Genomic DNA, 24976 nt, shown 5'->3' on the forward strand with positions numbered 1-24976 from the left:
ACTGGTAGATATACACTGTTGTGTAACTGGACTTGATTAGTTAAATTTCACAGGTAATAAGGATCTTAATTCGCATAGCGGGACAGAAAATTGTCCAGGGAAATCACGCTGAAGTGTAATAATGCATTAATATTGTCCCTGTTGACTTATTTACCTGGGTGATGTATACATAGCCATGAGGCAATTTCCACACATTGCTATTAAGGGAGAGTGCATTCTCTGCTTCTCTCTAATGATGAAGCCTCATTAAGACCAGAAGTCAGATCCTGGAGATAGAGGTTGACAGACAGACATGAAGACACCATCAACCACTGGCAGCCAGCATTACCGGGCCATCAGACAGGCAGTCATAAGTCTAGCTTACTTTAACACTTGACAAGAACCTATGAATGCTATTCACATGATATTTATGGCAAACTTAATAATCACTAAGTTTTGTGTTTTTTTTTTTTTTTTGTTTGTTTATCACTTGATTTATTACCTAACATCAAAAAGTGATGTCTTTACAAAGAAAGGAGGTTTTTTTTGGAAATCACAGCCATTGATATATATCTTGTTGACAGTATTTTTACTGTTACTTTCTGCTATGCATGATATGAACCTCCTTACACATTTTCTTAAACAATTCTGATCACATACTGATGTCAATGTTATATCCAGGCAAAAATAATGCAGTTTAGTAAAAATGGACATAATGTATCAATAGCGAATTCTCAATGGATGCCCTCGTGAATGAGAAATGGCATGTTTTAAGTCCATCTTAACAACAGATTTTTTCTGGGGAATTTCTGTTAAAAGTTTTCAATGCTGTTAAAAAGTTAAAACGTTCATTGAGGACTATAAAAGAAATCCAAAGGACACCTAATACATCACACTGGGACAGTTTACCTGTCTCGATGTTTTAAAGGTTGCTGCGTGGCAGGACATCTTTAATTAGCCTGAAATACCTGGCTAGGCAGAGGCGGTCTATTGAGACATAAGAACACGGAAATCTAATTATAGGGGATTATGAGGCACTTGTCTTGATCGCTTCTGTATGGGCTGATGTGTTGCAGGTGAGGAGAGAGATGATTGGACAGATCGGCTGCACAGGTAACAGAGCGTGGAGTTAAGCAAGGGGGACCTGATGCGGGCATACACTAGACCTGTGATCTCTAGCAGCCAGACTGACAGATCAATACTGACCCCCAGACAACAACACGCAGACAGACAACTTGATAAAAATCTTGCCAAGAAACTTCACAATGTCGCCAGATGATTCAAAATTTCCGCAAAAGTTCAAAGGGTTTTTTTGGCCCTGTAGTTACATACACTGAGAACATGCCAATACTGCGGCAGCTTTGAAGCTCCTGGGATGTCATACCCTCCCGACCAGCAAACTCGCTGGCCTACTGCAGACAAGAATACAGTGAACTTCTCAGTATATAGACTTCTCAGCAAACACACAAATCAATTATCTATTATATTTAAACATACATGATACTTTCCTGTTCTCCAAAGAAAAACACATTTCTCAAACAACGTACACACACATTGGCAATGTTAACGAACAAAGAGAAGTGACAAGCTTTTCATTGTTCCACAGTCATAAGCTGTGGTAAAGCAAATTTTCTCTCTGACTGTGTTATTAATATTGTCTAATATGCTAATAATAGAGATTTTATGTGTGATAGACAAACCGTTTACAAGCTACAAAACAGCTACTGGGGCAATATCCTCTAATGAAACTGTGTACACATGTATGCCGTACAACATTTTCAGAAACATCAGTATATTGAGCTTTCCCATGTGTGTAATACAGACAGCTAATAACCTACCAAAAAAAAAAAAAAGAAAACTTGAATACAATGCCCCATATACCTGCCCTGGTGATCCTAGCTAAGGGGGAGTGCCAGAGTAAGTTTAGGGCGAGGGGGAAACAAAGCACTGACAAAACATAACATGCAAATTAGTTGAGCCAGAAATACACTGGGCAGAAAAACAAAAACGGGGCGTTCAAATTAACGTTACGTCATGCAGCTGATTAAGTAAATTTGATCGATGTGGTAAGAAAACTCGCAGTTCAGCCTGCCAGCCGACAAAGACTGTTGGCTTTACGAGACTCGCTCTGAATTGTGCGATACATCCAACAGCCAGGGTTGTACACTTGTGTAGATTTGCCAGAGTGCCAGTCAATATGTACTTGAGCACTTTTTTACAAACTTTATCTGCATCCATCTTAGACATGACCAGCTCAGGCAGTAAACAAATATGCAACTTCTAAACAATATCTGACCACAAAATTTATGACGCTTCCTCTTTTTTTTTTTTTTTTAAATCATAGTGCCGTCTTAACTTTAGGACTTTTGTAAAAATTTACTTTTGTACCAGTAAATGCATTAATCCGGGTCACATGGATGGTATCATAGTGTCATTTAAAGACTCAATACTTGTCGACACACATATGTCAAAACATTTCAATTCAAGGATACAAACGATGCAGTAAGAAAAACGTAAACACACACCATAGCAGCGATGAATAGGCATCATTGTTAGGTTATAAATAGAGCAATGTCGGGATTATATCATGCCACTTGCTCATACACGCAAGTCAGGTTGCTAACACTTAAGGCTGCCTCATGCATGCAGACATCTGCCTTATCAATCATACCTTAATATCTGGGTATTCACATAATGATCGGACAAAAACTTGACCAAATTAATGGGAAGAAACTGGAAATCCAACTTTGGCAACTATTAAGTACATGTTCAAAAGAAAAATACCTGGCATGAGTTTCGTAATTGCGCGTAACACGGTATTATATTGGTCCCAGCACCTATTTACACACCTCTAACGAGGCAGTATTGTACCAGGCAGTGAACATCCTTCTGTTGCAGTTCATTGATCCATCATGTAATTCTATAGCATTGTTGTATGCAGCCATCTACCAAGCAAAAAAGGTAATCAGACTAATCAAAACAAAGAGAAAACTTGGGCAAAGTGGAAAACCCTGGACCCATTTCCCCTGGTGATGGCTAGCTGTAAAAGTTTATCGAGGAAGATATAGGAATGTTGAACTTTCACATGACAACAAAACAGACATTACAGATCATAGTTTAACTGGTTTTTCAAGGAAACGGGAAAGAAAACCAATTTGGATCCCACATTTTTTGACGACTTCAAGTTATCAAATTTTTTCCAACACATCCAAAAAAAACAAAAATAACAAACACGAATAAGGCAGGGTACAATGAATTACATCAAAGCAAAAATCAGTGAACAACTGAAATTAAAGTCAATGGGAAGACAGTGGGAATATGGGAAGTAACAGCAAATAGCAGGAAATATTCCATTAACACAAAATTAAGAGTTTAAATTAAATTCAAATGAGTGAGCAAACTAGACATATTAGCAGAACGAGCATTCTGAAAGCCCTGTGACAGCAATACATGTGTCATGAGTAAAAAAAACTGCCAAAATTTGGTCAAAAATGGACATAAAATCCTGAAATATGAAAGTGATCCATGTAAGCATGTACCTTGTTTTAATACAATTGACAATTTAAAAAACAAAACAAAACAAAAAAAACAGGACAAACCTGCCGTATATTTTTTAGTTAAAAATGAGAGAAATGGCCCCTATCTCAACTTCATCATTAACTCATTATGGTAAATCCATGGGCAAAGATTTAATTCAATATCAAGAATCATTATCCTGAAAACTGTTCTGTGACATGTGACAGACTCACTGATAGACAAGTGGATAACCTATACTTTAGGTTTAATTAGTTCAACTGTTCGTTGAATTTTAAAGGTTCAGTTAAATTTTATAGTAATTAAGTGATATCACCTACTAGACAAAATGTCCTACAAGTTAACACTTGCATGTGCAGTGTGAAAAAACATAATGGAGAGAGGCACAAGTGAGGGTATACAAAAAACATGGCCCCAGGCTCACGAAGTAGTCTCAGACTTCAGTCAGTCAGACTTCTGGTGTAATTCCTGATCTTTTTAAACTCGGTGGTAAGTGCTAATTTTCAATTTTGTCATGAAAGATTAAAGGACAACTCTAAGGATTAAAATAAAAATTCCTAAGATAAGTAACAATTTTAGAGCAGTACACTGTCTTAAAGTTAAGACTACACTCGTGTCTGACTTGAGTTCAAGTCCTAAAGCCATCAGCCAGTGGACTCCCTTTACGTTATATCATGTCATCAGAGGTGGAAAGCTAGTTAGTGAAAAACAAGCCATCCTCAGGAGAGTTTCATACGGTGATGAAATAATGCAGTCAATAAGCTTGTCTATCCACAGCACATCTGCTGAAAAACACATTGTTAATCTGAATATGGGTCAACGTGCCCTGAGTTTACTGCCGGCAATATTGACACATAATTTGACCAAATATTAGTGTAGTAAAGATCATAATTACAACTGTTGATGGGTGCTGATGACAAATGCCTAGGGCGGTGTAAGTTGTGGAGGGTTCCCAGGACTGTAATGAGCTTGTTAGTATAGTCATCATTACAGAGGTATCAACATGACTGTAGAGTGAAAACGTGCGAGCTGTTAAAACAGGTTGGGTCTGTACATGTACATATATGTACATCTCTCCTACATCTCATATAATAAACTTGATTAGGAATGCCATGCTAAAGAACTGTTCACTGATGCTATAGCTGCCAATGTATTTTGGGCGGATAAAACCAGAGCGCATAAAGTAACAACCAACCTTTAGATGGTGGTTAGTAGTGATGAACTTTTTCCACTTAGACATACAGCATGTCATACAAGGGGGAGGCAAGCCATGTTCAGTAAACTGCATGCAAGACTCCAGTGAACTTTATGTTAGACGACATGAGAGAGCATCATCAAACACTAACTTGTGAGAAAAAATTTCCTCCCAGAGAATATTAGCGTACTAGACTATACTATATAGCTCAAGTTGGTTTAGTTCACAGTAGGTGTTAAAAGGTGGGTCTCAGTTTCAAAGATTGTCCAGGCCCAACTAGATGAACCCGCATTTCTAAGGCATATTTTGACTTGGAAATGACACTTTGTATTTCTAAGTTTCAAAAGGTTTTCAAATTCCTGTACGAGCCCAGTTTCCAGAGTCAAAAAAAAAAAAAATTCTGTAAAAGTTGAAATCTGGGGCTGGTTATTCAAAAGTATATTAAAAGTTAAGCAGGCTTAAATCTTAATAACAGTCCCGACCTTATACAAAACTAATGGCACTTAAGTGCAGGCTAAAGTTAATACCAATCTTAACACACCTTTCCCAACTGTCAGTCAAGAACACGCAACTGACCAATCATAAGCAGTATTGTTACAAACAGGTCAACAGGATGTCCCACACATTGGTTACAAATGTTCAATCCCTTCTGTGACGCCATGAGGTCACAATTGCTTTCCGGGAAAGGAATGTAAAGTACCGCTGTCACAGTAAGGAGTGGTTGGACATGGGATATGTTGGGTCCATCCATTGACAATACGTTACTGAACCACTGGGTCCTCATACATAAAAAGCTGGTAAAATATACATACATCTATTTCATTTGTCTTTTTTACATGTTGTAAAAAATATTTTATTTGAAATTCTCAGAGAAACAATGTAAATTTTCTGTAATCTCATGTGTATGTAGATGTGTAAGAAATACCTGTAGGAGGATAATTTAATGAAGAAAGGTTTCATCTGATGTGTCACCTGAGACCACACTCACACTACACAAACATTTAAAATTATGTGTTCAGAACTAAAATCATAAAATACAAATCATCTGTCTTTTGTACTCAAAAATGACAGAAAAATGTCTTCAACTGGGAAATGAAAGTGATTAAGTCACATATACTTTTAAGCTATTAAATCTTAAATTACTATCCCTAGCTCTGTGACACAAATACGTCTGAGAGGTTAATACAGTATGTATGCCCTTGACACCCTAGCTGTAACGGGGACATAAGGTGACAAAACCCAGTCATGTCAAACAAAAACCAGGAAATACAGATAAGCTCACATCTAGAGAGCCTGCAGTGATCTCCTCCTTACAGCATTCATGGAAGTTCACATATCAATCTCATATTCATAAAATAGCAACAAGGTAATAGCACTGCGAGTCCATGGGAATAGTGGTATTAAGACATCTGTATTGTACCAGCTATCTGACCGACAAAATTAATATGTGAATAACGCTACATTTAAGCTGGAATGCTGATAACAGATGGGAAAATTTAGATACCTAGGCCCAAAGGATAAAATGACTGCTCATTACTAGACCTGAATAAACATTTATAGGTCAAAATAATCGAGAACGTTGATGGAGAATAATAGAACTACAGTAATCTATTTTATAATCCATAGGTTCGTGGTCATTTCAGGACCATTTACAGAGCACAGAACATGCATGCTTAATAAAGAAAATTTTATCATGTTTACATGTAGAATGAGGTTTTGTCAAGTAACACGCATTTTACAGTGCACATGGAGATATACACATGTACAGGAGTTAAAATGTTGGGTCATTCATTCATTTTTATTTATCTGATTTACTTATTTGACTGGCATTTTACACCTTATTCAAGAATATTTCAAATATAACACAGCTGCCAGCATTATGTTGGAAGGAAGCTGTGCAGAGCCTGGCAAAAATGTGACCATCCTTAGGTTGTATATATGGCCAGAGAGGAAGACAGCGTAAGCTGAATTTGAACTCACAGCGACCACACTGGTGAGATGCTCCTTGGTCATTGTTCCCCTCTGACATGCTAACCACCTTAGTCCCCCAGTCAAGGTCATCACTGTGAAGAGCTTAAAATATCAAATATTTTGTCCCCTGATGTGCATGCCCATGTAAATTTATGTTCTATCCAGACTGCTGACAAAGACTTACATGTCAATTCCTCAAATTTTCAAAACACAAAGGGCATCTATTGATCTAATTTACACAAGAAAAAAAATTGGTTTTTAACTTTGATCTATTTATACACTGGGATGTGACATCATTGTTATGTTGCTTGGTTACGAGTGGCCTAAAATTTTGTCCAAGATTAACTGTATTCTGAGAAAGCCTATGATGCTAGAAAAGTGCTTTAAGGCTGGTTTGGAAAGTGTTATGATATCCTGCTGGAAAAATGAATGTTTCAGCCCCCAAAATGACATTTTATGGCCTTTATTTGCCTCTAAAAATGCATTTTGTGGCTGAAAATTGGGGTCAATTAGCGTAATTCGGAAAGGGAACTTTTATATTCCCTGCTCCAGTTGTTCTTGGTGCCTTGGTGGCAATAAACATTTGAGTGCACTCATATTGCACTGCCCCATGATTAGGTGGTCTTACATGAAGTCAGCTGGCCAACGCTTGCCTTTCACATGTGTGACGCACTCAATGGGTATCAAACTGTGAGAAAGATTGTCAACTACAGTGGAAAGTGAAACAAGTTGGAGTATGGCATTACCCACCATTCACTCATTCAGCAGAGACGTTTAGAGATGTTATAAGTGGTAACTTCTTCTGACCAAATTTGAATTAGTTTACTTATTCGAGTTTGAAGTTACGAGTTACAAGTTGAACTTTTAACTTCTAACTAAAGATCTCTAATCAATAATCAATATATCTATGTATACTCACAAGATTAACCAGCTTAAGGCTTAAGGGATTTTATGGTTGAAAAAGGTTTTTGTAAAATCTGCCTATACACACAAAGCAGAGATGCAAGACAGTACTGGGTGAAATGAAAAGCATGGATGAACTGACTTACCTGTGGTCTGTAGAGGAATTTGGGTCTGGTTCTGGCTGACGCAGCTGACCTACAGACAGACAGACAGCCTCAGCAACATAGCCCTCCCTGAGGAAAGACAATACACACAGACATTAGAGTACAGAATACATGTACATATACAGAATGACAGACAGACAGCCTCAGTAACATAGCCCTCCCTGAGGAAAGACAATACACACAGACATGAGAGTACAGAATACATGTACATATACAGAATGACAAACAGACAGCATCAGTAACATAGCCCTCCATGAAGAAAGGTAATACACAGACATGAGAGTACAGAATACATGTACATATACAGAATGACAGACAGACAGCCTGAGTAACATAGCCCTCCATGAAGAAAGATAATACACACAGACATGAGAGTACAGAATACATGTACATATACAGAATGACAGACAGACAGCCTCAGTAACATAGCCCTCCATGAAGAAAGGTAATACACATAGACATGAGAGTACAGAATATATGTACATATACAGAATGACAGACAGACAGACAGCCTCAGTAACATAGCCCTCCATGAAGAAAGATAATACACACAGACATGAGAGTACAGAATACATGTACATATACAGAATGACAGACAGACAGACAGCCTCTGTAACATAGCCCTCCATGAAGAAAGATAATACACACAGACATGAGAGTACAGAATACATGTACATATACAGAATGACAGACAGACAGACAGCCTCTGTAACATAGCCCTCCATGAAGAAAGATAATACACACAGACATGAGAGTACAGAATACATGTACATATACAGAATGACAGACAGACAGACAGCCTCAGTAACATAGCCCTCCATGAAGAAAGATAATACACACAGACATGAGAGTACAGAATACAGAGAATACATATACAGAATGACAAACAGACAGCATCAGTAACATAGCCCTCCATGAAGAAAGGTAATACACACAGACATGAGAGTACAGAATACATGTACAGAATGACAGACAGACAGCCTGAGTAACATAGCCCTCCAACAAGAAAGACAACATACACAGAAGGGGGTATAAAATACATGCACATACACTGAGTTACAGGAAGACAGACAGTCACAATAACATTGCCCTGTACAAGGCCGATGGAGTATGAACTGTTGTTGCATATATGTGACCACAAAAACTGTGTTCCACATTTGCATCATTAGAGTTCAGTTATCCTGATCCTGTTTTTGTATGTAGACAATCAAACAAATACCATACTCTTGGTGCTTAACTCATCACAATTTTTTTTATCTATGAAATGATATCATATTTAAATTCACCTTTCATGCAATCAACTACAAAGAAAACTGCCAAACATATGCTTTAGCTTAACAAATCTAAAAATGCAAGAGAGTATGAAAGAATTGCTTATAGTTTGATGTCTTAATCCTTCTGGCTGACATCTGATTTTGACATGAAACCAGCATCTGTCAGGTGTAACCAGTAACATTTGATGAGGTGCCCAGATAACGAGCTCCTCAATTTGACCTTTCACCTCAGTAACAACAGGATATCAGTCAAACTTTTTACCTTTTGATCGCTTTTTTACATGTACATTCAACTTTGATGTCTAATATTAGTCACCTGATTGACGTAACAACACATGAAGTTCATGAGCTAGTTTTTTTTTTTCTTGCTTTCTTGATAACGACATATTATACCAGCATTTTTGGTTTTCAAGGGAGCCAAGAATGTTGTGTGACGAGTCTACAGGTAAACTAGGGCAGCTTCACGCTTCTGATCAAACAGCAATCAACAAGCTGTCCTCAGGTACAAAATTATCACCTGTCCTAATTCATACAATAAACAGAGTATGGCTGAAAGATCTAAAATGAACAGAAATTTAGGAGATATCCCTGTGCTATATACCAGACCACTAAACAATGCAAGAAAACATTTAAATGCAGAAATCAGGAAGGTTTTAAACAGCAGTAGTTATGAAATTTCTAGGACAATCAAATATATATGAAAGAAACACATTGTACAGGATTCAAGACGTTAGGGTGTAACTACAACTCACTAAATAAACTTTCATGAAGTAATCTGCATAAAAAAGTCTTTGGTTCTCCATTTCATTTAAAGTTCAAGGAGCATCTGTTATTTTTACAAACCAAACTCAGTATTACTTTATTTGACAGACTGGTTTTAGAGTGTAACTAAGTAAGTTTTAAAATGGCTGTGATGTTGATAGGGGAAAAAACTTTGCAGAGATCATGAGAAAACACCTCACCTTGTCAGGTGAATGATGTATCTTCTGAGCTAAAACAACTGCCTAGTTTGGAATGGTTGGATTCAAGCGACCACATAGGTCAACATTTAGATTTAATTTGATTTGAATGATTGCTTAGAGAAGGTTTAACAGTCTGTGCAAATGGCCACATGAATATTGCTATCAACAGTGGAGTCAAGACATAGAGACCCTATGCCAGACATTCTACACTGCTCAACATGGAAGCATGGAGAGAAGCAGGTTTTCAAACATTATTCTAGTAGTCAAAATTAATGTTAGCTGTCTTCTTCTTAGACATCCGGGCAGAATTATTGATACTTTGCATCAGTGATTAAACTTCAAGTGTTTCATTTAATATTTCATATATACACTTTTCCTAATTTCAGGCAAGGTCTTATATGTATTGTTTCAATGTCTGTGTATGTTAAGAAATACTAATCAATTCATCTACAATGTTGCTTGGACAATGAACTTATCGTGTAACACAGAATATTTGAAAACACAGGCACCACTAATAAACAGTTATGGGATACTGTTGTAGGTGAGTATGCCACAGCATTACCCACACAAAATATTCTGACTACATGTTTGATAATTATCATGAAATGCATCAAGACATAATTATTATAATTCCCTATTTTTCAAAAAACTCAATGAGCAATGATTTAATGGCTGTAGCTGTCATGGTATCATTTCATTTGGCAACCCACAGCATGGGAATAACCATGTTATATAACTGTACTGATTCTATCACATTATATAAATTAAGAATCAGCTGGGAATAGCATAATGAACATTTGGCATATTTTTATGTAAACCATAACATCAAATGTTAGAATGTTAGCCAATTAGCATCACAATATGCTGAGTTATTCCATGCAGAGTTGTTCAAATTTAGCTGAAACGGTGATATGCAAAGTGTTATAGCAAAAAACTCATAAAACTATCAACCTATGATATATGCATCTGTTATAGCCTACAACAAAGTGATTAAACATGGCTGAATAGTTTAAACTGTTACCACAACAATTCCTATTTTGAAAAATAAATATGTACAGAGCTGCAAGTTCCATATTTGGTATGTGGCCATAATGGAATGTGCAATACTGTCAAACAATTTCACACCTCTGGACAATACAACTGCAATGCACACCAAATGGTAGAGCTCAGTTGCTTTCACATGCAACAGGGAAACTTTCACATACCAAATATTTAGAGAGCAGAGTAAAAACTTACACTGTAAGTAGTCATGAGATGCAAGGGGTTGATTTAATGAAGCTTAATTAAACATTCATATAATTAAGACAATAATAGAAAACAGACGCATCGGCTGTCTGGTGAAAGTTTGAAAGAGAGCCCACAGGATTTGAAATGGGTCTCTTGCTCTTCTTCTAACTTCTAACAGTAAGAAAAAACTTTGTGTAAGGAAGAGAACAAAAAAACCTCAAAACAACAAAGGCTGATTATAAATGAACAACATTACACAGCAAAAGACTAGATGCGAAAGCTTTTTAGCATAGGCTTACATAAAAATAATTACCACTTCGTGTGCAACACCACTTTCATTAGGGGAGCTGATCCCTACAGAAGATTCAAAAGAGAAACTGCCCCCCCACCCCCCCACCCCCAAAAATGTTTACCAGAAATTAAATTCAACCATCATTTTAATATTATGACAATATTAATCATCAGAATCCTAAACCTAAAGTTGTGTAGTTGTGAAAAGGGACGTGAAACATCACATTATAAATAGCGGTCCTCCACAGGATAACTGGCTTCAAACTAAAAGAAAAAACATCAGAGTCTATCATCTTGAAACTTAATTCCGAAACATGCATCGCTCTCACCTGTAAAGGGAAGGAAGACAGTAGAGTCTCGGTTTTTAAAAGAAATTGTCATCTGCCAGCATGGTAACTTGTTTAATGGCATCAAACTTGAAGTACAGAGCTGTTAGTGAAAAACGTAATTAGTGCATGTCATCTCGACTTCGAGGGCCATGCGCCAGCTCCAACACTATGGCCACACTAAAGAGATCGGCAACTGAACCAACTGAACAGCATACTTGTGAGATCAAACAATTACATGAAAGTCCCACAGCGACTGGCCAACGCTGTGGACACCAAAGGCTTGAGCAATGGAAGAATAAGTAGAAAAAAAAAACAAAAAACACACACACACTCACAACTAGCTGCTCTGTTCAACTTTTTGTGATATCAACTATTTGTCAGAGACCCAAGGAGTCCAGGTCAAAGGGCATATCAGCTGTCTGATAACTTCCACATTACCGGTATTCTGCTGCTATTTGCACCGTTTTAATGACTACCTAAGCGCTCGATAGTTGCAAGGTAGGCTTAAATACCATTACGAGCTGTTAAATACATGCATGTCAGCTACTTTACAAGATGTAACTCTTTTAGTACGTATGCTACCACAAGCAATCATTCAAGGTACCGACTGGTATGTGACATTTACTGCTACGACCCACAAAAAAGCGCCTGAGAATCTGATAACCTTTTGCGATGTAAAATTAAAAGGATAATAAATGGAAGCACGACTCCAAACATAATTACAATTTTCATTCAATGCGTAATCATTTCATATAAATCCCAACAAAAAAAATGAAAAAAACATCACGAAAGGAAGCTAATATTTGACCATAACAGACCCTCTATTTTGCTAAACGCACTTACACAGCGTTCTTGGGTGAAACTACTTCCCAGTATACGGCAATTTCTTCACATATTTTCATGCCTTTATAATGGGCTTCTTGAGATTCTCTCCGACAGACCCAAAAAAAGAAATGTTTGTTTCCTTGGATATGCTGTTTTTACACCTGAACTCATCAATTAAAATGCATGATCATACATTTCAAATTCAACATTTTGACGTAACCCTGTAAATGGCACAAATTATGTGGGTAAACAAAATGACCAAGTAAAATGTTTGGAAAGCTGCATTAATCAACCAAAAAAAACTCCCAAGGGACATAACTGAGAAAATCTATCCAGAAAAGAAACATGTCTTATTACTCCCCTTTTGTATTAACAAAGTAGATTTATGTTATAAGTTTATAATAAAGCATACCAAAATAAGTATTGGCCTAATTAAATGAAACCACTAAGCAAGAGCACAACAAATTAGAAAGTGTTGGAGACAGGGAGAGAATACCATAAACAGAAGATGCAAAGTTTCTTCCCAGACTCACTTTTGGCTGTCTGTTGGATGCCTTAGGACAAAAAATGTCGAGGCGGGTTTTGGATCAAATGTGAACACTGTGTACATCTGATGAGATTCACAGACAGTAAACCTGAAAAACAAAGTGAATGTCAACACTTTCCTCTAATGGATAGAAAATGCCCAAAGGCAAATACCTTTACACGGTTATATAATTATGAAGATTTTATTGTATTTTTTCATCCGCTTTAAACAAACAAAATTTTTTTTTTAGGATGGAATGCATTGGTGCTAACTGGTGGTCTATCATAATTCTATATAACACTGAAAGAAAATGTCTTATAAGTTAAATTTTCACATCAAATATATTACTATGACGACAAAGATGATTTCATGGGATTCTGCAAATTTGTATCCAGTGAGTGTTACAAATTAAAAACCAATCTGAATTTACCAACCATTCTAACCAAAAATTCAGGAATATTTATAATTCATGTACTTACTGGCTTATTGCGAAGGCCAAAGGTTGCTTCTGCTCATCTCTAAAACACAATCATTACAAAAAAGTTTAAACAATAAATATTGTCAGGGCAGTTATTTAACCAAAAAAAGAGAGTGTGATGAGTGGAACAACTGGTTTAGGAAATGTTCCATTTAGAATCACCATATAAGAAAGAGAGAATTAAAACAACATTAAATAGGAATGTGATGTGAATTCATTAACTAAACTAAGATAATTTAAGATTGAAAGTCTCTAAAAAGTTTGCTTTGCAGACTGTTTTAATATATCATTAAGAACTTTTTTCTATCAGACACACAAAACAAACTTCAGGGTTTCTTTTGACACAGATCTGCTAATAATCGTATTTCTCCTTAATTAGGTAATAAGTAAACCCGCTTAACCAGACACCTAATTCTGATGTATGTATAAGAAATTTACATCATGCACAGTTCTAATTAAAATGAAATTTTCTCAATTGCTCAGACAAAGTTCAGTGTCTCATATGTTCTTTGTGAATCACAGATCTTGCATCAGAGGCATAACATGCTCACCTTTTCACCCCAGAAAACAAGCGAAATTTGTGAGAACACATCAAGAATTTTCCGATCACACTCTGTTAAGAAACAGAAAGCAACGATTACAGATACATTATAGAGACATTTCAAGTAAATAGCAACAATTCAACTATGAGATACATGTATATCATCGTAATTAATGTGTACTGCTACTTTCTCCGCATGTTCAGCGCTTTTATTTCACATCTTTTACATTTATATATTTTCTTGAATAGGCATATAGAAGCTAACAGAGTAACATCACAAAATTTCCATATGGACAACAATTTCTGATTTATTTTAACCAACGTTTCCATGCACATTCTAACGTCACTATCAAGCATGTGCTTAGAATATACACCGCAATGTTGGTAAGAAGAATTTGTTATCCATCGAGATACTTTGTGATGTTTATTTACGCATTTTTTGGACAATTAAGATCAGTGTAACTGATGGCCAGAAACAATACATGAGTTGAACTGCATTTCTTACACATTATGCAAGATTCTTCTAGATCACTGAATAATGGACATCTCTACATTAATCTCTTTTTTATTTAATATATTGAAGTGCTCTTAATACAAATTGTGACATACTGCAGGATGGGTTAAGGCAGAATCTATACAGGTTTCCAACTTCTCCCTGAGCTGAATTAAAGATTTCTCTGTCTCCACTTGGTACAACAATGGACTATCTACAAAAAAATGATCCAAAATTTCATTAGCAAAACAGGAAGACAATAATGTATCATAAAGTGTTTTTTACAGACAAAGAACCTTCTATGAACTGATAGATTACGGTTAAAAAATCCATTTATTTTACATACATAATTCATTAGGAAAAATCAGGTTAGGTGAAAGAACCAATCAAACATGACCTGCTAACCTCGTACAAGAGTGGTTAGAGCTTTGCCTCAAAACTCACGGTGGATTACCTTTCAAATGTGTGCTGGTTTTGACACACTGATTCCAAGGATTACTGGAGGTATCAGGAGGATAGTGCAGGTTTTCATTCTTCAGATACTGAAAAACAAATATCAGTCAGAGTTTTGGTCTGTGCCGCTTTGTGCCTGTACAATATTATACATGTGTATTTCAACTATAATGTTACAGACCGAGCCAACATATTCATTTATTTATTTGATTGGTGCTTTATGCCGTACTCAAGAATATTTCACTTATACGATGGCTGCCAGCATTACAGTGGGTGGAAACCGGGCAGCGCCTAAGGAAACCAACAGCCATTGGCAGGTTGCTGGCAAACCTTCCCACGTACGGCCGGAGAGGGAGCCAGCATGAGCTGGACTTGAACTCACAGCGATCGCATTGGTGAGAGGCTTCTGGGTCATCACACTGCGCTAGCGCGCAAACCAACAGAGCCACGGAAATCCCCCCAAGCCAACATAAACATAGAGTATAGTCATTCATTAACTCTGTCAAACCTCACAATCTAATCAATCATTTACTGTAACTGGCTTTTCACATTCATGTTTTTCTTTTACCCAGGGCCAAATAGGACAGGTGATACTCAATGCTTTTTGAATGCAAAACCATAAATATTAAACTCTGATACCAGAATGCTATTGATTTTGGTAGAAATGACTACAAAAGACCGAAAAGGACAGCAAATGATTGATAATGGGTTAGTATCTCCTTTCCTGTTGTAAATGTCAATATCAAGGGAAAAAAAAGACATAAATTTATTTATGTATTTATCTGATTGGTGTTTTACGCCGTACTCAAGAATATTTCACTTATACGACGGTGACCAACATTATGGTGGGAGGAACACAGGTAGAAGTCAGGGAAAGCCCTCGACCATCTGAAGGTTGCTGGCTATATTTTTTAAATCAAAACTTTAATATAGTTCTTTTCAAACATTATTACCTGGCCAACCTTCTCTAATTTAATTTGGGGCTTATTGGCTTCAGCATCCTCAGATGTTGACATCTTGTCAAGAATATCTTTGTCTTCATCTTCATCTTCCTGTTGTTAAATAATCGTTTTTATTTGAAATCAGAAATATTTCTTCAATTTAAACAAGAAACAAAGATAATCCACCACTCCACTTTTATTGTACCTGTGCGAAACATGATCACATAAGTAATATGTGCTAATTAGATTCCATTAATTGTTGCTTAATGTTCTACTCAAGACTTTGTCACTAATATAAAGGCTGTCAGATTTATTGGTGGAAGAAACCAGAGTGACCACAATAACCTGATGTAAACCAATGACCTTTGGCAAGTTACTGATGAGCTTGTCCATTAGTGACAGGCAAATATGCACACAGTATTAGGAAAGACAAGCAACAGATGGTAGACTGTGCAAATGGCGAACAAGCTTTGTCAACTGCTTACTGTCACTGAGGCCTTATGACCAGTGACTGAATCTTCAAATCACCTTATGTCAGGTTTGAACTCACACCTTGTGAGTCCTAGTGACTGAAAGGCAAGAGCCTTCAACCACATCCACTCCCTAGAAATTACTTATAATAAATACTAATAACTAAGTTTACTGGAAAAATATATCAAAAATGGTTAAGTTACCTCTGAGAACTGTGCGAAATTATCCTTCAGGAATTCAGCCACAAAGTTCATGTCATACTGCGTCATCTGGGAAAACAAAAGCTACTACATATACATGTATAACTAAAACCGTGCATCTTTGTGATAAGCCTGGATGATATTCTGGTACTATGTCAGTCAAAAAATGGTATAAAGTCCAGAAACCTCTTAGACAAATACATGTACTCATATTATGTTTATAGTATTCATATATCTATCTTGCTTCATTATGCTACCAACAGGATTTTAAGATGACCCTTAAATTACTTACTGGAATAAACCCAGCAACCCAAGGGAGTTATATATGACTTAACTTTACCTTGCTCAACGCTGGTGTGAGAATATCTCCAGAGAGCCGCACAATCACTAGAGAAATAAACAAGGCAAAGAGATTACAGGTAAACAAACTACAAGAAGGATCCTTGAGCCAAAATACATGTCTTTACCCTCCAAAAAATCCAACAGTTTATTATTGCCATCAGACAAATGGCCAAAGAGACACACTCTTAAGTGGAGATCAAATCAGTCCAATACAGTCAAGCTTCAATCCAATATGTCTATTTTTAATTAACTCCCTTGTTACATGACAATGACATAACACGAGATTAGTTTTTGAGGCGTGAAACTCCGTAAAGTGGCACCTCGCATGTAGGCATGCAGTATGTAGGTTATGTCACAACAATAACATATATTTTCTATGCAACAATGCAATAAAAGTAAAACATGATATCAGAGAGAGAGAGAGCTTTGTAAATGAAGTCGATGATTTCAGTTCAAGAATTCGCTGAAGCTGCCTGTTCATTTTAATTAAAGCCAGGATTTTAAAATTACACCCAAATGTATAAAAAATACATAATGTTTATTCTGGGCTTTCTAAATAAGTTTACAAAATTAAAATCTGCCTTATAGCTAGGTCATTAAATAGCTTATGCTGCTTTAACTCAGAAACTTGCGACTAGCCATTTTCTGAGGTCTCACCTAACCACAGCTGGAGAGTGACCTCAAGGGAGGTTAAATAATGACCCAGCCCTATTGTTGACTAAATTTGGCCCATTATTTTTGGAGAGTCCACACGGACATGCTTATAACAGCCTGTTATACTGTCCAAAAAAGTGACAAACAGACAAGTAGTTGAGTAGTCCTTTAGCCACATACACTAACAGTAGGAAGTACCAAGTTTAGATTACAATCTACTTACACATGGACTTGATGAAAAAAGAAAACATTCACTACCTGAATAAAGCCACCGGATAAAAGCTGAGAAGTTTTTCATGCTCGCATCAATGACCCTAAAAGTGAAAACAGATGTGATAGATAAAGTAGCAAAGAGATCAACATTTCTTTTGTATCTTAGAGCATGCCCGAAACAGGGCCCACATTAGTTTCTTCAACTTCAGCGCCATGAACACTTGCCATAGCCAATCAGTCCCTGATCAATGGGCTTGCACACTTGTATCCACCTTTGAATGAGCCAGCAGCAGCTTTTAGTGAGGAAGTTTGTCAGGAACCTGACAAAAGGTGGTGATTTCCCTGACCACAGTCACATACACAATATATTTTTGATTAATTTATTTATTTATCTGATTGGTATTTTACGCCGTACACCAGAATATTTCACTTATATGATGGGAGCCAACATTATGGTGGGAGGAAACCGGACAGAGCCAAAGAGAAACCTCCGACCATCTGCAGGTTGCTGACAGACCTTTCCACATACAACAGGAGAGGAAGCCAGCATGAGCTGGACTTGAATTCACAGGGACCAGATTGGGGAGTTGGTCCAGTTACTGATCTCTGCTCGCCAGCTAACCACTCAGCCACAGAGGCCCCGCATATATTTCTGAGTATAACATAACATCGCAATGACAAACAGTCAAGTACCATGAAAAAAAAAAAAGTCGCCATCATTTTAGGTATGTAACATTTGCCAGGTAAAATTAATTTTTAAAACGGTTAGCTAAATAGCACTGGTTACATTATAGAGTGATTATTTAAGACTTAACTTGGAGATTTATTGCATCACAAAGAGTTCAGCCACAATCTACTACTCACTGTTGTAATTCACTTATTTTGAGTACGAATGAGCCTGCAGACAAGATGGCCTCCTGAAGAAGGTTTGTGTCGAGTCCAAGAACACCAAACTTGTCGTACCAAAGAGAGAGGCCGCGTAGCTCACTGAGGTGGTACAGCAGCGACTGACTGACACTACAACGAAGTGTGATACTGATGACACTGGACGAGTTATCTTCAACAAGGAATTATGTTGACAATTACCCAAAGTGTTCCAAACAAACAAATGTACATATTGTATCCTATCTGATAAGGTCATAAATATGAATCTATATGGAGATGGTCTTTTCTGGTTACATTTAATTTCAATCAACATCAAGAAAATCAAAGCACAAGTAAAACACTATGTTAACAGGCTCTCATCAATTGCTGACTGTATTAATGCATGCTTAGTGCGTGTTGGCTGTTCTGCAAATGTGCACAGATTCATAGAAGTCCAAATTCTACAAACCGAAACTCAAAAATGACACTTTTTTATTTCTGAATGAGTTCCTGAACGAGTTAAAAACACATTACCAATTAATTTGAGGTCCGTATTGAGCTAAAATATATTTTACAAACCAAGCTAAATCTTATGTCATGCTGAGCCATTACCTATATATTTCTGACAACATCCCTTTTACAGCTTCAAATGTAGTACATATAATTTAGTAAACACAATAAATAAAACAAGCAGTTTTGGAAAAAAATAATGTGTCTTTATTTTCTCTGATTCATATACCGACAAACAGCATGCAAATAATATTTGTGTTTTACATGTTTTCTTTTCATCTTTACGTTTTACTTACTTCTGTAGATGTGTAACCACCAGCTTTTGGATATTACGGTAGGAGGAATCAATGGATCGATCCAGCTTTTTAAGACCCTATAAAGAATATAAACCAAACTATACAGATTTGCTGTAAGATCTTATATCTACCTTTAACTGTTTTTATAAATCTCGACAACCATTCTTTTCAAATATACATGATCAAACCTACACACACCAATATACTTAAGCAAACAAATTCACCATCAACAGAAATAATTTTATAAACTGTTTGTGTTAAAAACTCAACAACACAAATATTACACATAAATTCAGAATACCTTAGTACTTATTCATATAAGTTCCATAATGTTACCTTTTCTGTTAATCCATGTAACAGGAAGGCCTGGAGTTCAGGACTGACAAAAGAAGTCAAACCAACAAATCAAAGATAAGGGCTAGATAACATTTGTTTATAGTGCAGGTATGTTCCAAAATGGTCTGTACTAAATTCCACTACCACACCTAACCAAGTCTTTACAAAGCAAGAATTCTAAACTGTAATTCCCCTATGTAAAACAGTAAAATATTCTGCAAAGAAAGAAGAATCAGTTCACTAATTACAAAATATTTACAAAAATTAGAACCAAACAGCATCAAAATTTTTCTGAAAGATGCACTGTTTTAACAACACCAATTTAACCTGGATTTATCATGTATTTCTCAGAATTCACATCTAACAGCTCTGTACTATTCTGGTAAGTGTAAGGAGCATCAAGATCAACAGTGTCAGAAAGACTGTTGACTGTGCCGATTTTGAAGAAAGAAGCCTACCTTCCTGAATCACCTGAGTTCACCTTAAGAGAACAAGTTCACCTGAGCGTACCTAAGAGAGGCTCACCTTGGTGTACCAAAGAGACGAAGCTCATCTTGGTATACCAAAAAGAAGCTCACCTTGGTCACCCAAAGAGAAGCTCCCCTTGTTGTACCAAAGAGAAGCTCACCTAGATGTACCAAAGAGAATTACCTCACCTTGGTGTACCAAGGAGAATAAGCTCACCTTGGTGTACCAAAGAAAATAAGCCCACGTTGGTGTACCAAAGAGAATAAGTTCACCCTGTTCTACCAAAGGGAAGAAGCCCACCTTGGTGTACCAAAGAGAAGAAGCTCACCTTGGTCACCCACAGAGAAGATGCTCACCTTGGTTACCCAAAGAAAAGCTCACCTTGTTGTACCAAAGAGAAAAAGATCACCTTGTTGTACCAAAGAGAAAAAGCTCACCTTGGTGTACCAAAGAGAAGGAGTTCCATGAAGTCATTGCTCACTGTCCCAGTCCCTAATGTCTGTGAAAGAAAATAAAACTAAACTCACATACTTATTTGATTGGTGTTGGTACATCATGCAACTTCCCACATATGAAGCAAATCATTTTGCCTGCAGAGAGTACTCAATGTGCAGGAAAGTGGAGGGCAGTGATCTTCAAGTGGTTAGGTGTATGGGTGGGAAAAGACAATTTCTGCAGTTCGCAAAATCTTGGAGGGCCAGAACTGAAAACAACTGTGACAACTGTGACTTTTTTTACATTCTTTGGTCACTGGTCAAAAACTGCACTTCACAAAGTCACTACCTTCTTTTCCTCAGCAAACTTGAGAAGTTTTGAATCCATCTCCATGAGAATGTCTCCCCATGCCTCAGACATCTGTTGTATAGTGGCCTTCATGCACTGAAGAGACAAAGTAGACATACCTGGTTATCAAAACCCTGATGTTCCACAGAACAAAATCAAAGTATAAATTCAGATTTATCGTTTCACCATTTCAACACCTTGATAAGATGTAAAAATTATCCCAATGCTTGAAGAGGGAAATCTGCTTGAAGAACAAGACACAAGAATAAATTATTTCATCATGACCATACCAGTTATTATGCATTCTTTGATCTCGTTTTTGCATGAAAACCTCCTGAACCAGATGTGATTAAACATAAGGAGGTTTTAAAGTTACAAACAACAAACACCTACACAAGAGTGCATTGATGTAAACAGCAGTTGTATTTTACGGTTGTACTTACTGATATGAGAGAATACACTTGGCCATACTTTAAGGCCAGCAGGCGGACTTCCTTGTGTCGCGAGGCTATCAAAGCCATGTCATACTGCCACAAACAAAGCATAAAATTGCAACCAATGCATACAATATTCCCTATGTTCAGCACTAAGAAGAGAAAATTACACCTAACATTTATGTTTTTGGTTAATTTTCAGGCATAGAATTCAGCATTGAAAGTGTTTTCAGAATTTAATTCATATCTCCATGAACTATAAGCAGATAAATAATGGAGACACAGCAAATCTGCCTAGAACAGATATAACAATAGACAGAAAGGAAACTTTCTGATATTCCACACATGGTGAAACATATCTGATCTTACATGTATACCTCAATTAATTAATTTAACACAAAATTTGTATGGTTTTCAATGATAAAAATCTGTATGGTTTTCAATAATAAAAATTTGTATGGTTTTCATGACAAAAATCTGTATGCTTTTCAGTAACAAAAATTTGTATGGGTTTCAATGACAAAAATTTGTATGGTTTTCATTGACAAAAATCTGTATGGTTTTCAGTGACAAAAATTTGTATGGGTTTCAATGACAAAAATTTGTATGGTTTTCATTGACAAAAATCTGTATGGTTTTCAATGGCATAAATTTTAAGGCAAAAAGATTAAAAAGCCTGTAACTAGATATAAAAAAAACCTAGTCTAAATAGTGTAGAAGAATTGTTCACAACTCACTGATTGTAGATAGAAGTCAGACTTGCCAGTCTCCTCACTCTGGACCTCTGTGACAATGGATAATGTTAACAGATCCTGGGAGACTGTAGCTGAGATTACCGTACTAGGCTGAGAACAAAAGTGGTCAAATCATTGTTATAACAAAGAATTGGAAATATGGCTTTCCACATGCATGAAGTGTAACTATACTATCACAAACCAGAAGAAAAAAGAGAATAGCCTGGGCACAACTGATGGATGAAGTTGACTGAGTTGACTAAAATTTCTCACAAGCTTAATTTCACTGGTGTGTAATCCCATAGTAGGTTTCCCCCGGGCTTTGCACGGTTTCCTCTCACCATAATGTTGGCAGCTGTTATATATGTGAAATATTCTTGAGTATGACAGAAAACATCAATCAATAAATAAATTCCACAGTACACAAAAAAAAAACAATAAAAATAAAAATAAAAATACAGTGTACAGGCACTACACCTTCCCTTAAAATGCAATATATTAATTAACCTCAATATTCTTTTGACTCTTCTCGCATACTACATGGTGACAGTAGAGTAAGCCTTACTTTTGTGCCCGTCTGTAACCCAAGCTGAATATAGGCCAGGGGACACACACCATACGCATACAAATGCACCAGGTCAGAATCGGAGCCAATCACCAGCAAGTTTAACCTTTAACACAACAATGGTGAAAATACAGGTAAGATGCATTCTATCAGGTTAATTGTTATGCATGCACAAAAATTTGGTTTTATTCGGATGTATTATGTCATCTATTTTATATCCAAACTAACTTTAGTAATCTGTCTCAGAAAAGTATCATCATATTAAACACAAGTCAAAATGTCATTCAACTGTTTTAGGAGCTCAAAATAAAACCCATGATCTCACAACATTACAAAGACCATAATTCCAAACACATAAATGACTTTTTGATGTATTTTGTCCATCTCCATGCTGTTTTAATGTCTATACATGGAATTCAATTAATTTCACACATTTAAACCATTCTGGATGATCTCAATTTCTGTCACGGTCACTACTCTAAGGAGCTTGAAATATCAAACATTTTCATCCCTGTCAAAGTCCTTACTCTGACATAAAAACACATCATGAACAGGCCTTAAAATAAGGTTTGGTTGTGGTAACCTATGTACAGGTTACATCTATCTAGTAGTTGCTAACCCATTTACAAAAATAGGTTACTAGGCATTGTCTGCACGCCCAAATAAGAAAACAATAGTTTATTTCCAATACATGATCACAACTAAAGACCTGTACATGTTAGTTTGTATCCAGTATCATACTTCACCACTGTTGTTTACATATTCAAATCCATGCTTCCTGGAAATTTTGAAACTTCTGCCTTTGCAGAATGTTTCTGTTTTTTATTTTGCTAACATACATGACTTGATCTTCACTAAATAAAACACATGATGTTTGTTGTTTTCTTCTGGGTGAGTTATTGTTTGTCCAAAACAAACTAAAAGTGTTCACTTGTTTATAATGATATTTATACATTATTTCACACAGATATTATTTTTAAGGAATTATTTAAGAGCATACATATTTATATATTTTACCCAAGACAAGCCCAGAGAAAAAAATAAAAGTAAAACATTGTGTCAGCTTTGTTGTGTCTGTCTGTTCACGCGTAGCTTGTGCGTGTCCAACACTGAATTTCACCCAGTCATGTAGCAAGCCTTGAATATAATTCAGGCCATTCACGTAATTCAAGTGAGTGTAGTGGTTGTCCCGAAATTCCTCTAAGGTTTGTTTCTCAGTGAATGTCGGAAATAAGTTCTGAGCACAAATAAAGTCACCGTGGAAATCCCATGGTTTGATGTTTTCAATGTGACTGTTTTGCCACGTGTTGACATTGTTGGTAATATCTGTTAGTTTCATATTAGAGTCATTTAGCAGTCTTTTTGTCACACTGATCTTACTCATCGTGACAACTAGAATGTGAACGTTGCCCTGGTAACTCTTCTGTCTTTGGAGGTTTTAATCAGTGCCAAAACAGAACAATGCTAAAAGAATGCGCGAAATTCCTATAGATGCCGTATTCTAACAGATGTTTTTCAATATATTTATTTTTATGGGGGAACGGGGAATCGTTCTCGACATTTAACATGTCTGCGAATTATGTCCCCTGCTTATTTTAAGGTGTGATGTACCGAGGTCATAAAAACAAAGTGTATGTACTTCAGCCATTCAGATTTTCACCATGGGTGTTGTATTCACTATTCTTGACTACCATATGTATAAAGTGTACTTCTACTCACAGTGTCTGACTCTTCAGATGCTTAGCGTCCTCAGCACATTCTTCGCTGCAAGCAAAATTATTCTGTTATTAGCTTTTTGCCTTCACCAATTTACACAACTAAGGATATTACATAATACTTACTAAATGATTTATTTAGTGATTTATTTGGTGGCAGTTTTATGCCATACTAAAGAATATTTCACTTTTATAAGGGTAGAAGCATAATGCTAGGCACAAACTTTACTAAATTATACAAATTTGAATTGTTCACATGTTATCCTTCAAGATATTAGCATACTGAACCGAAAATGCATTCAGGC

General features: G+C 36.4%; 1 protein-coding gene across 1 annotated transcript in view; it reads right to left on the minus strand.

Annotated features, from left to right (window-relative positions):
• Positions 1 to 24679, minus strand: part of LOC135466284 (anaphase-promoting complex subunit 4-like) — an 82420-nt gene extending 57741 nt beyond the window's left edge. The window contains exons 1-18 of the mRNA XM_064743699.1: positions 24676 to 24679; positions 22395 to 22502; positions 21667 to 21750; positions 21224 to 21319; positions 20878 to 20939; positions 19973 to 20015; positions 19637 to 19713; positions 18831 to 18983; positions 18012 to 18067; positions 17098 to 17144; positions 16761 to 16826; positions 16099 to 16197; positions 15147 to 15234; positions 14809 to 14906; positions 14210 to 14271; positions 13660 to 13698; positions 13188 to 13289; positions 7729 to 7815 (exon numbers count right to left, since the gene is read on the minus strand). Coding sequence (XP_064599769.1) covers positions 7729 to 7815; positions 13188 to 13289; positions 13660 to 13698; positions 14210 to 14271; positions 14809 to 14906; positions 15147 to 15234; positions 16099 to 16197; positions 16761 to 16826; positions 17098 to 17144; positions 18012 to 18067; positions 18831 to 18983; positions 19637 to 19713; positions 19973 to 20015; positions 20878 to 20939; positions 21224 to 21319; positions 21667 to 21744 — 1253 coding nt within the window. The 5' untranslated portion in view covers positions 21745 to 21750; positions 22395 to 22502; positions 24676 to 24679. The remainder of the gene's footprint in view (positions 1 to 7728; positions 7816 to 13187; positions 13290 to 13659; positions 13699 to 14209; positions 14272 to 14808; positions 14907 to 15146; positions 15235 to 16098; positions 16198 to 16760; positions 16827 to 17097; positions 17145 to 18011; positions 18068 to 18830; positions 18984 to 19636; positions 19714 to 19972; positions 20016 to 20877; positions 20940 to 21223; positions 21320 to 21666; positions 21751 to 22394; positions 22503 to 24675) is intronic.
• Between the last annotated feature and the right edge of the window lie 297 nt (positions 24680 to 24976).

The sequence above is a fragment of the Liolophura sinensis genome, chromosome 6 (genome assembly GCF_032854445.1).
Source record: "Liolophura sinensis isolate JHLJ2023 chromosome 6, CUHK_Ljap_v2, whole genome shotgun sequence".
Classification (NCBI taxonomy): domain Eukaryota; kingdom Metazoa; phylum Mollusca; class Polyplacophora; order Chitonida; family Chitonidae; genus Liolophura; species Liolophura sinensis.